The sequence below is a fragment of the Polypterus senegalus genome, chromosome 1, assembly GCF_016835505.1.
Source record: "Polypterus senegalus isolate Bchr_013 chromosome 1, ASM1683550v1, whole genome shotgun sequence".
NCBI lineage: Eukaryota > Metazoa > Chordata > Cladistia > Polypteriformes > Polypteridae > Polypterus > Polypterus senegalus.
In genome coordinates, this window is record NC_053154.1 from 271,054,277 (window position 1) to 271,067,042 (window position 12,766).

General features: G+C 38.3%; 1 protein-coding gene across 1 annotated transcript in view; it reads left to right on the forward strand.

Moving 5' to 3' along the window:
• The window catches only part of ptpn20 (protein tyrosine phosphatase non-receptor type 20), a 219,501-nt gene extending 212,900 nt beyond the window's left edge, over nt 1–6,601 (forward strand). Inside the window, 2 exon segments of the mRNA XM_039735251.1 lie at nt 644–706; nt 5,854–6,601. Of these exon segments, the coding sequence (XP_039591185.1) occupies nt 644–706; nt 5,854–5,934 (144 nt within the window). The 3' untranslated portion in view covers nt 5,935–6,601.
• Nucleotides 6,602–12,766: the final 6,165 nt, after the last annotated feature.

Here is a 12,766-nt window from a genome sequence, read left to right on the forward strand (position 1 = left end):
CCAGGGCAGGATCCAACCTGCGATGTTTTGGTCCTGCACCAAATTAACATCATTCTGGACCAAAATTTTGAATTACCTTTCAGACAGCCTTGGTGTCACAATCCCTCCTAACCCATTAACAGCTGTGTTTGGGGTTCTTCCAGATGGATTTAAAGTGGAGAAGGACAAACAAACTGTGATTGCATTCACTACACTTTTGGCACGCAGACTTATTTTTCTAAGCTAGAAGAATCCTAACTCTCCTCTTTTAAGTCAGTGGGAAACCAATGTTTTATACTATTTGAAATTGTAAAAAATGAAATACTCAGTTAGAGGATCTGTACAGGTTTTTTTCAAAACATGGCAGGATCTAATCAATAATATTTTAGAATAAGCTTTTAAAGCAACGAGGAAGCAATTATTTCCGCATTTCTTTTTCTTCTCCATTCATCTCTATTGCTTATCAAACTCATCAATATAGGTATGTTTACAAGCCTTAAGTTTTACTCCCATGGCCATGCTGTCTCTCTCAGGGGGTCGGCTTGTTCTCAATCCTACTTTTTGTAAAAATTGATTGATTTGTATGGAATGATTACAATAAAATTAACAAAAATAAATAAACAAATAACTGTATGTTGTAATGAATTTCTTTTTTTTTACACAGGTCAACGTCAGTGATATAGTAAGGGACATGCGACTCCAAAGATATGGAATGATACAAACTAAGGTACACTATGAAGTATTCAAGATTCTGTTTAATAATGAACTCCTTATTTTCTTGTAAAGTATTGTAAGTCAGACATGATTGTCATTGCCTAAAGTGATTGATTTAGTTGAGAATGATAACATACTTGGGGGAGCTTACCCTCACTGTAACAATGATGCAGTGAACCAACACAAAAGGCTTAATTTACATTGCAAGGTCCCCTTATACTGTATAATCCATCAATACAATGCATAAGAATGCAATGGATATTCTGACTTTCTGTTTAACTGTTGCACATTTTAGATGTGATTAGTTTCTTAGTGTAGTAAATTATGCAGGCTATGCTCTATGCACAATGTATGCAGTGGCTTGTAGATACTTCGGGGCACTTTGATTAATCACCAGTCATGTCTGTCATTGCAAATCCACATGAATTTCAAGAGCTTTGTTAGTCAGATAGACTGCTTTAGCTGTGTTTTCAGCCCAGAAAAGATCACTTTGTGAAAGAAAAAAAAAATTCGGCCCTAAACCAGCCTTTGTTTATGCAGCGTTTCTTTTAGAGTTTTCTCTCTTGCCTCTGCACGTACCAATCATTGTCATTAACACTAGGAGTTTCAAATAAAATCTGCAGAAACTGCAGGATGCATGGACTCAAGCTTGAGAAACACTGCTTGGGTTAAACATGTATATTGGGCCATTGGGCTTAATATAAATCCTTATTTAATAACTGTGCCATTTTCATGTTTTTGTACTTCCTACCCATTCATACATCCATGTTCAATCCTGCGTATTAATTTCAGGGCAATGAGAAGAAAAAGCCTATCCAGTAGTCCTGACTGTAAGGCAGGAACCAACCCTGGTTGTGGCACAAGTTCATCAGCAAGTGTGCTCACTAACACTCACTCACATGGGTCTAGGTTAGAGTTAGGGCTCGTTTATACTTCATGCTCAGAATACGCATCATGGCTGCCATGCATTCCCAGCGTTTATTTGATGCGTCCTCTGAGTAGGTCCTCAGAAATTAATGCGACACATGCGCGAGTTGCAGTACCAGCAAAAAGTCAGTGGGCACAGTGTAATAAAAGTTTGAATGTGACGTCAGAGTCTCTGTTTACTATCTTCATGTGACAGAAAGCCTCTATGTGGATCCTCCGGAATCGATGTGTGCACTTCGATGTTTGATGAATGGTTCGATGTGGTGAAGCAAAACACCGACTAACAGATGCAGTCATGGTGCTTTTATATTCAAGCGTCGCATATTCCCAATCGTAATGACACGATACATTTTAAAAGTCTCACGTACCATCTTTTGTGCCATCTTTTTTTTTCTGGGGCTTCCTCCTGACCTGATAGCAGTGGCAAGCAGCAATAGATCACCACTCAGAACACATCAAATGTATGATATTCCAACTCACTGCATATTTAGAATCCTTAGATTTATAAGTGATATCAATATCATGATGAAATGCATTAAAGTATGTATGTTACATTTTACAGATAAATTGTTAATTTCATTTAAATAATGAGTACTGTTAATAATTACACACATGGGGGTAACACAGTGGCAGAGCAGTAGCACTGCTGTTTTGCAGGGAGTCACATCCTTTGTATTCCCTGCCTGGAGTTTTCATGTTTTCCTGCTGGATTCCACAGTGTACTCCAGTTTCCTTCCAAAGATATCCAGATTTGGTGACACTAAAATGACTTCAGTGTATGTGAGCGCTTGTATTCATCTTGCAATGAGCTGATGCCCTGTCTAGGGATTGTTTCTGCCACGGGGCCAATGCTTGCTGGAATGGACACATCCCTGGATTGATGGATTTAATCATTAAACATCCTTTTCAGAGATATTGCGGTAAGGTGTCATTGGAATTTAATGTGTGTTCCAGGCAATTCACAACACATCGAAGCCGAACCTGTTCTCACCGTGATAATATCTAGCACTGCCACCTGGTGGATTCTTCCATATTTACCTAAAGTACGTGTGCAAGTATAAACAGTACAACGCTTGCGTAGCAGGAGTGTCCTTTGCAGCATGCGTTGCGTCGCGTGAAGTATAAATCTGGCCTAAGATGTCCAATGCATGTGCATATACAATAACTACTTTTTTTTTCTTCTTTCTTCTAATATTGATGAGCTGCTTGGTGAGTGGCTTCCTGTAAAAACGCTATTTTTTATTTTTAACCAGCCATTTACAAGCATTCACATTGATTTCAACAATAGAAAACACCCAAAAACTGTTGCATTCAGTAGGTTTCTAAACTGCATGCTTCTATAATGCTTAGGTGTGAATAGTATTATCAAAAACAAAGGGAAGTAACTTTACAAGTGGTTTAGGAGCGTTCTGGTCTAGTGCTAGAACGCAGGAGAATGCTAAGGTGTGAATGGGCCCTAATGGATGACTGTCTGAATAAAATTATATTTTTAAGCCACCAGTTGTAGCTTACAATCTCTACTAGTATCTAACATTTTATCTAATAGAAAGTTTAGAAGGAATAGATAAAGAATACATATTTTAGAAACAATACAAATTAAAATGAGCCAAAATCAGTCAAGATAACTGATAAACAGACTTCTGTTTTGTTCAAAAACGTTTTTACTTATCACTTGTAACAGTTTTCCAAGTTCTTTCTGAAGGCAAAATGATCCTTTAATTAAATGAAACAAACCAATTAAAAGCAAGGATTTATATTAAAATGTTTATGTGAATTTGACCAAATATCATATTGATTGATTACTCTTTATATTATACTAGCTGACCCAGTCCATGATGCTGTACATTGTAGATTATGGGCCCAGCTCTTACATCATGTCATTGAAGTGAAGTTAACAGAGTGTAACTGCAGCTCACAATACCCACGACCCTGCTCACAAGCTGCTCATTTTCAACACACCAATTCCAAGGTGTTTGTCCTATGTAGTAACATTAAATTCATAGCATTTTTCATTCCAATACATGGTGCTGATGCTATAGGTTTATAAAGGAAATTTTAGATAGCCTTTTTAATTTCTGTACCTGTGGGAAGTAACTGGAGTCAAAATTCAGTTCCTGTTTCTGTTTGTGCTCTTCAAATTTTTATACATTTTCTGTCAAGTCTTAAATTATGTTCCATTCATTTAAATGTCCTTGTGCTTTGTGGGTGGAGCTCCAGGAGGTGGAGCTACTCTGACATCACCACTCCTGAGCCCTCCCTCTGGCTATTGGGGCTCCTTTATACCAACAGCAATACATCTAAATATTGCCTGACTGAGACTTTCTTATAAAATTGTCTTTCTTTTTAGTAATCTTGGTGTGTGCTCAAGACCATAGTGTGTGTGTGTGTGTGTAATATGTATTTATTTATTTAAAGAGCTTCTGTAAAAAGCCAAACTTCCACCTGGGGAGAAATATAGTTCTGTTTAACTAGAGCATAAAAGGCCCGGTATCAAGAGAGTAGTGATTATGATGGATTTTTGAGCTTTGCTGTTTTCTTTAGATTTTCCACCTTTCTTAATTTGTTTTGCTCCTGTCCCTGGTTTTCTCTTCTGGATTGCATATTTGTACTTTTTTTGCTTATGATTGCCTTTTAGGCAATTCCTACTTCTATTTTTGCTTTTTTGAGAATTTTTCTGCATTCTTCCATGTTTTTTCTAAAAATCCTTTATTTACAAAGATTCTTTCGTTGGCTATGTTCTTATAAGGCAAAGATTATCAGTTGTCTTCCTTCTTATGCAGCTTTTGATATGTTTTGAGACTTTTTTTAGTTATTTAATCCAGCTTCTCCTGCAGTTAGCCATTTTGAGACTAGCTGGAGGTTGGGTGGGCAGGCTGTTTAGGTTGTGACCTTGCTCTTATGGCCCTTTTAGGAGGACTGAATTCCCCTTTTCTATGTCTGGGACTCTGGAAATTTCCTGAGAGGTCATGACCCTGATTTTACTGTAAAGGAATAAAAGGTCTTCCAAGGCAACCTCTGCCTATCCAAGTTGATAAAGTCCCTTTTGAATTACGTCTCAGAAAATCTTTGTGTGGCAATCTCTTATATAGAACTTTGCCATTGCTTTTTATCTCAGATTTATGCCTTTGTTTTGGCTTGACACATGGATCTCTTTGATTTTTCCAGTTTTAACCCCTTGTCAGTTCTTAAGTCCTTCTGATCACTCTCAAATAATAGGTGTGTTGCAACCATCAATGCTGATTGTGCCCAACAACGTGTTACTGTCAGACAGACAGAAATCGGCTTATGTTTTATTGATGACTGCATTCAAAATAACCTATGACAAAGGATGAGTAAAATAATCCAAAAACAGGAAGACACATGCTACTGCATAGAATATATTGACATTAATGTAAATAGTATCTTGAACTAATATGCAGACAGACCTCAAAAACACAAGGAGAAGGTAATAGGATACTTAACTAAAGCAAATTCTAGACAAGACGTAAAGAAAGCAAAAGATCAATGTGGAGTCTTGAGCCTTGATTTGAATGTCTATATCAGGGGTCCTCATTCACAGTACTGGAGGGCCGCAGTGGCTGCAGGTTTTTGTTCTAACCCTTAATTAGAAAGCAATTCTTGCCAATAATTTATTTTCATGGCTTGCTAGTGCTTTAACTCTGTCAGGTAATTCTCATATCCTAGATTTTCTTCCTCTTTCTAAGGATATCATCCAAATGATTTGAAGGCTAAAATGGATGAGTAATTCTCAGTCCTTCACTTTTTCTCTTCACAAGTATTTAATTAAACCCAGTAGTGCATGATAAATACACACAGGTGTAAATGGAAACAAGCTAAATGGACAAATGCAGGTTTCTTTTGTCATTTGCATCTTATTGCTAATTAGGAGCAATTCAAAACGAAGACTACAGCTGTTTAAGACTAACATAAGCAATAAGGGTTCAAAATCTTAACGAGCGAGACAACAAAGTGCAGAAGTGTTACTTGAGCAATAAGTGCTTCTTATTAAGCAAAAACCTGTGGCCCTCCAGGACCGTGATTGAGGACCCCTGGTCTATATATTTAGATCTTCATGGAAAGTCAGAGTCTGCAAAAGGAGCTGGCAATTTATTAACGAAAGGAGAAGAAACCACTAGTAAGATATACAGAATGCAATATCCACAGTCATGAGGTTTAGAAAGTTGTTTATAAGCGTTGATGAAAGATTAAATATTTATTATTCTTTTTTTCCAGGATCAGTACCTGTTCTGCTATAAAGTCTTACTGGAAGTTCTTCAACGCATTCAGCTGCTTCAGGACAATGAAGAACATTGACCATTTTCCATTTAATTGATTTTTCATACACAAGAAAATTTGTAATATCAGTTTGCCTATTTGCACTTGCCCAAATCCCCATTAAATAAACAGAGGTACAGCAGTAATAAATAAGGAATAGCAGCAAAAACCATTTAAAATGCATACAGCGTGTAACTCAATAAAACCATGACACACAAAAAACATACAATACTGAGAAAGGTATTCCATTCAGAGATCCCTTCCGTGAGCTGTCACCTTTATAAATACAAGCCAGGTTGCCAACCCAGTGAACCTGAACAGGCATTTCTCTCTTGGCATCCACATCAAGTTCTGGCTCAGGCTATTGCTGTCAGCAAAAAGCAGAATCCATGTGTCCTATCACATTGTACTTCTATTCCCATCTTTGTTGATTTCACACTTCAGCCAGACAATTGGCAGCAGAGGCCAGCAACCCCATCATCTGATTTTCACAAGATAAACACTCACAGACGTCCGACGTCCGCCCTCCTTCGGGAGGATCACTGCAAATGTCTCACTCAAAAAAAAAACCAAGATGGGCAAGTCTGCTTTCTTGGCAGGGTGACACAAGACTGGCTCATCATAATGTGAACACCACAGATGTATTTTTTTTTCCTGCGTATTATATATTGCATAAGACTATAAAAGAGTGAAAACCAAGGGAATCTGAAATGTCATCATCTAGGACTAGAGCCATTGTATTACTGAATCATTTTAAATTATTTTTGTAAGTATGTATTTTATAGATTGTAAATCATTTGTTTACTTATTATTATTGGTTTGAACATACTGAGTAATGATATCCAGAGCTGATATACAGTTGCAGGTGTATCATATTTTTATATTTACTGATTTTAGAATATTTGTTTTGCATGAAGTAACAATATAAAAATGTCAATGATTATCATCACCAACTTAATGCTATCTTGTTAGAGGAAATGTTCTCAATGCATTAAGTAGTTATGTAACATTATTTTTAAATATATAGTGTAGGCCTACAGCAGCTGAGGGATAAACTTCTTAGGGTTGATCACTCGCGTGGTATTGAGATATTTGGAGGTGGTATTCAAAGTCTAACTAAGTACTTCCTACAAGGCACTTCTGTGGGATGTTTAAAATGTACCGAAGGGCTGCTGGCAGCTGTTTACAGACCAGCAGCCAGAGACTAATGTGTGCTTTCTCAAAGGGTAAGCTCTCCAGTAGCAACCTACCCCAGACTGACATTGCATCTCACCCATGTCACTACATGAAAGGAGTTTCCTTTAACAGTGGAAATAATTCAGTTCAGTGTGTGGGCGCATGTGCAAAACCTTTCTTTCCCACTTATGTTATACTTTTCCTACTGTACACGTTACACAGAAATGAAGAATATCCTGCAAAATGTAAGGGAAATCATTAAATAAATTACATTTCCTTATGTTTCTTTTCAGTATTGCCACAGAAGCTTACTTTTTGGTGGTTTTTAATTCTAAAGAGAACTATAAAATTAGACCAAGACCCAGCAGTCTCTAGGCTGTCCTTATGCTACATTTGGCCTTTATGTTTTACTTAAAGATCAAGAAGTGATGCTCTCAAGTCATTTTGAGCACAGTGTCTGTTGTTTCACTGCCTTACTGTTCCGTACGCCTGACTCATTGTGTGTCTCATGAAAGCCATACAAGGAGCCTGCAGACACACTCAAGGCACGGCTTAAATATTACTCTCTTGTAGTGGAAGTGATGCCCTGGGGCTTTACAGAGCAAAAACGGACTTGGCTTCCATTTTTTTTGGTCTGCCTTTATGGAAAGCCTGTATTTCAGGGAGGCAGGAGATGATTCCTACACTTTATGTTGTGTTTTCCTTCCACCATGGGATCTTCAAAAGGCAAGTTTTTAGGTGGTCAGTTATTATTTTTTCTTAGGTGGGTAGTTTTATTTACAAACAGATGCCCATCCACCAAATTTGCAAACCCATTTTATTTTGAGCAGGGTCACAAGAGAGTTGGAGCCTGTCCCAGCAAGCACCAGGCGCAAGGCAGGATTAGTCCCTGGACAGGGTGCCAGTCCATCACAGGGTGCTCATGCACACACACACACACCATACCACACAGACACTAGACCCAATTCAGTATTGCCAATCTACCTAATCTGCATTCTGCATGTCTTTGGAATGTGGGAGGAACGTGGAGCACCTTGAGACACAGGGAGAACACGCAAACTCTACACAGGGAGCGACCTGCCCTCTTTACTGTGAGGCATCAGCACTACCACCTTGTTCCCTAAAACATACCAGCTGAAATGCTTCATAATCGTGCAGTGTTTAAGAGCACTCAATGAATTCTATCAGAAACTTAATAGTAAAGATGCCCCATAGGTAAACTTATTTTCTGACCCACTGATAAAACTGACTTAGTATACTGGGACCACCGCACAAACATTCATAGCTGCTGTTGTAAACGCTCTTTCTAACTGAGTATTAAACTTTGTTAAATGTATTCTCTTATTGAGACTCTACAGGGTGGTCCAGATCTAATTATGCAGACCCAGATCGTCTGGATGACTTTGATTTATGCGGGGACGATTCCAGTTTGGCGCGAAGACAGTTCTTCATGTCGTCAGTTCGCACGCTTCTCAATGGTCCGGGATTTTTTGGGTGATTTTCTATCTAATAAACGTAATAAGTTATAGCGTAATGAAAATTGAATAATGAGATCTGGACCACCCTATACTCTGCTAGGCAATGGAAGAAGACCGCATTTTGTGCCTTAAAAGTTCAAAATGTATTATTACTGTAAGGCAAGCCACTGTTGCTGTCCAGTAATTCTGTCAAGAAATGCAATTGTATAATGACATGCACTTTCAGAACTGGAACAATCATTCAAAATGGAAACTTCTGTGTTGATGTATAGCACAATGTTATTTTAAATAAAAGTTGAAAAACTGTTGTCTTATTTCATTACGAAAGGGCAGAGCAGACCCTGTTTCCTAATGAGACTATTTAGTGCTTGTGGATTACTTTCTTTCTCACTTGACTTTTGGATTATGTGACATGAGTAATGTGAGGTTTTTCATAGATGTTGTTATATTGTTTGCTATTGTCCAGGCTACATGGTGGGTAAGTAACATACAAAAAAATATCACTTCTGGCTGGAGTATTCCTTGAAATAAGAAGTACTAGGGTGTTGTACCATGTTAGCCATTATGAATATAGTGAGAAGGCAAGTAAAATGACACCTTTAATTGGCTAACTAAAAAGATTACAATATGCAAGCTTTCAAGGCAACTTGCTTTTCAAGCAAGATGTAAATAAGAAGGAAACATTCATTAATACAGTATACGATAAAACGAACTGTACTACTTGGGGCCTGGTAGAAGATGTAATGAATTAATACTGCATGTGTATTAGACATTCAGTATATACTTGTTAAAATATTAAATGGTATACTGTACTATGAAACTGGTGAGGATTGAATTGGTGCTGGTTATCTTCATGCAGAAATACATGTGCTATTACTGTTGTTATGAAATGCCATGTTTTACATTCTGTCCAAGTCACAACTAATTTCTCCCAATGTTTATAACCATTTATTCTGACCAAGAACAGTTTTGAAGAATTATTAACAAGGGTTTTATGTAAATACTCAGTTAGCACAGCGTTCAGTGCTGCTGCCTCGCGACTCTAGTCTCTAGTGACCCGTATCACGTGCTGTATGTGTGGAGTTTTGCTCGTTCTCGCAGTGTTTGTGTATGTCTCGTCAAGTTGCATTGTACATCCAAAAAATGTCACCACACTAGCTTGATTGGTGACTTGCAAGTGTGGGTGGTCATGGACATGTGTGTGTCCACCACTGCCTGGAACTCAGGCTGTCAAGCTCTTAAGATCCCAGTCTCTCAGTTATAGAAGAGAGAGATATAAGGCAGTACAACTTTGTTGTTAATAAATGTTTTGAAGGAAGTATTTTTATTTTATTTTTATTTTTCTTCAGCTATAATTGTTTATATCCTTATTATCATCAGCAGTTGCTTGAAAAGAAGTTGATACCCATTTGTACATGGCATCATGACATTAAATATAGTTTTCCTTATTGTAAGAATTATTGATTTATCAAAAAAATGTGTATTTATATTATTTATCTTACTTTAAGAAATCTTGTCAAATAAATTTTGCTTACCCCATTGGCAGATGTTTTTGCTGAACAAAAGTAAAACCACTCATTTAGTCAGTCAGTCATTGTCCAACCCGCTATATCCTAACTACAGGGTCACCGGGGTCTGCTGGAGCCAATCCCAGCCAACACAGGGCGCAAGGCAGGAACCAATCCCGGGCAGGGCGTCAGCTCACTGCAGGGCACTCACGCACACACAGCACACACTAGGGACAATTTAGGATCGCCAATGCACCTAACCTGCATGTCTTTTGACTGTGGGAGGAAACCCACGCAGACACGGGGAGAACATCCAAACTCCACGCATCGGGGACCCGGGAAGCGAACCCAGGTCTCCTTACTGCGAGGCAGCAGCGCTACCACTGTGCCACCATGCTGCCCGACCCCATTTATACCCATGTATATTTTTTTTGTTTAGTTTTTGTATATGCATTTTTTTCCAGTGTGTTACTCTGGATGGCTAAAGAGCCCAATCCTTGAATTTGGGACAGCAGGGGCAGACGGTTCTGTTTGGAAGTGGCTTCCATAAATCTCTGTTCTTCTTTCTATCTTTCTTTTGCCATCTTTTGTCTGCCTGATCAGAGAGGTACTTGGTCTCAACATGAACCACTAGTTGATAAATAATTCAATAAGCTAAAGGATGTTCCATGGCTAGGATCTCCAAGCAAAGCTAATGTTCACCTTTGGAGGGTAGGCCTTTAAACCTCTTAATCTGGCATCCCTATGTTCTCTGGCCTCAGATTAGCTGGGATTAGACACATGCTTGAGAAGATGGGACTCTGCCAATCTGATTAACTAGTCCACCTAATAAAGTTTGTTGTCCAGGATCATGCATTTGAAGATAGTTGTCTTTGCAGTGAGGCCAGTGGAATCTTCATATGCTCATAGTTGATATGAAAGACCTTCTGGGAGAGTGTTGATCCACTTTTTTGGGGATTTTCAGGTAGCAACCAAAGTAACAGTAACACACGTCTCAGGACTGTACATTACGGCAGTGCTACAAACAACGTTTAGTATCAGTCCCTAGGTAATGGTTCACAAAAACCTTCATGGTAAAGCTTCCAAAAGAGATGCTAGCCCAGTTGATTCTGTGGTGTACTTCCTTTTGAATGGCTGTCTTTTATGGTAGCTGCTGCTGATGTAAGGAATATTATCAGCAATTGTCATCATTACTTCACAGAAGGCGATCAGCAATGGCTCAGTTAGAGGTTTAATTTGGTAAAGGATTTTTTTTTTCCCAAAGTTAAAATGTAAAAAAGAAATTACCAGACTTTTTCCTGTCACTTGTAGTCATTCTAGTGAACTGTGAGACATATAGTTTTTCTGATAGAATGACATCTATTTTGCTAATTATGATCATAATCTTGATAATCGCAAGCCTAAAGATGTGATAGAAATGATACTCGGTAGACTCCACCACGCTGCTTGGAGTGTGCAAAGCATTACGGTATGTGTCACAAATCAGCCATGGGACTCAGACTTGGTGGCAGCAGTTTTAACGTGCAGGAATCAAGAAACAGGACAGGGCAGTTGCTAGATTACGACATTGTAATGTGTTTTCCTGCACAGAAGATGCAGTAATTTGCCGATGGTGTTTTTTGGTGCGTCTGCATGTAGAAAATATGTAGCATGTCACATTTTCAAAACATGTACTTCGTTCCTTCAAGGTTATATGAACAAGAGCTATAAAATGTAATGATTTTATTGGTGTGCTGTAGAGTAACTGCTCGTACTAGCTATATTCCTTATTTTCTGCCCCAAGCTACTTTACAAAACAAAGTTTGAAATTGCATTTGAAATAAACTTTAGTATCAGTTTCTCAAACCTGTGTTTGTTTTGCTCCTCTATAATTGGATGGTTGGTACAGTTTGCAAAGTAGCAAACATCACGGCAGCAGCATGAAACAGTCAACGTCACTGCAGCGCATTGGCTCCAACGTCTTGGGCTGAAGTCTGGGCCTTGCAGATGCTCCCATTTTTTTTTTCTGTTTTTTCTTCCACAATCCAAATATGAGCGTGTTAGGTTTACTGGGGACTGTAAATTGACTATCAGAGTTGAGGTGCCCTTAGGTGGACTGGTATCCCACTGCCCCTGCTTAAAGGAAAATTCCATTCTGTTTTATATGTTATTTACTCCATAAGGTCCGTGGTAATGGTTGACAAAAAAGTTTAATGTCAAGTTTTCATGGATAATGGAGATAACAAAATTTCTCCTACAATTGGCATCTATTGAGACAGATGCTTGACCACAGCAAACAATATACAAACATTCATGAAAGAATCTCCCATCAAGCCACATCAAGTCATTCAGTTGTATTCTCATAATTGGCAAAACCCATGCACTTTTGGGTAAAATACTTGTTAAATAAATATTTCCAGAAAACTAGAGCAGTGCATTCAGAGGAAATGTGTTCATGCGGGATCAAGCTTGCTCATCCCCTTGTTCATTGGTCAAGAGTCCTGTCTTCCATTCAGAATGTCTTCTATCATTTTTGGGTGCAGTATTCCTTTAAAACAACTATTGGATGGATAACAACACTTAGGAGCTGTGGGAAGGGATGCATTGCATATACCGTGTCAGTTGTTATTCATTATTGGGAGTTTTGTGATCTCATAGCTACAAACGTTATTTAGTGCTAACTAGTGCTATAAATAAACATAATGGCAGTTGTTGGAGTATTGTCAACAA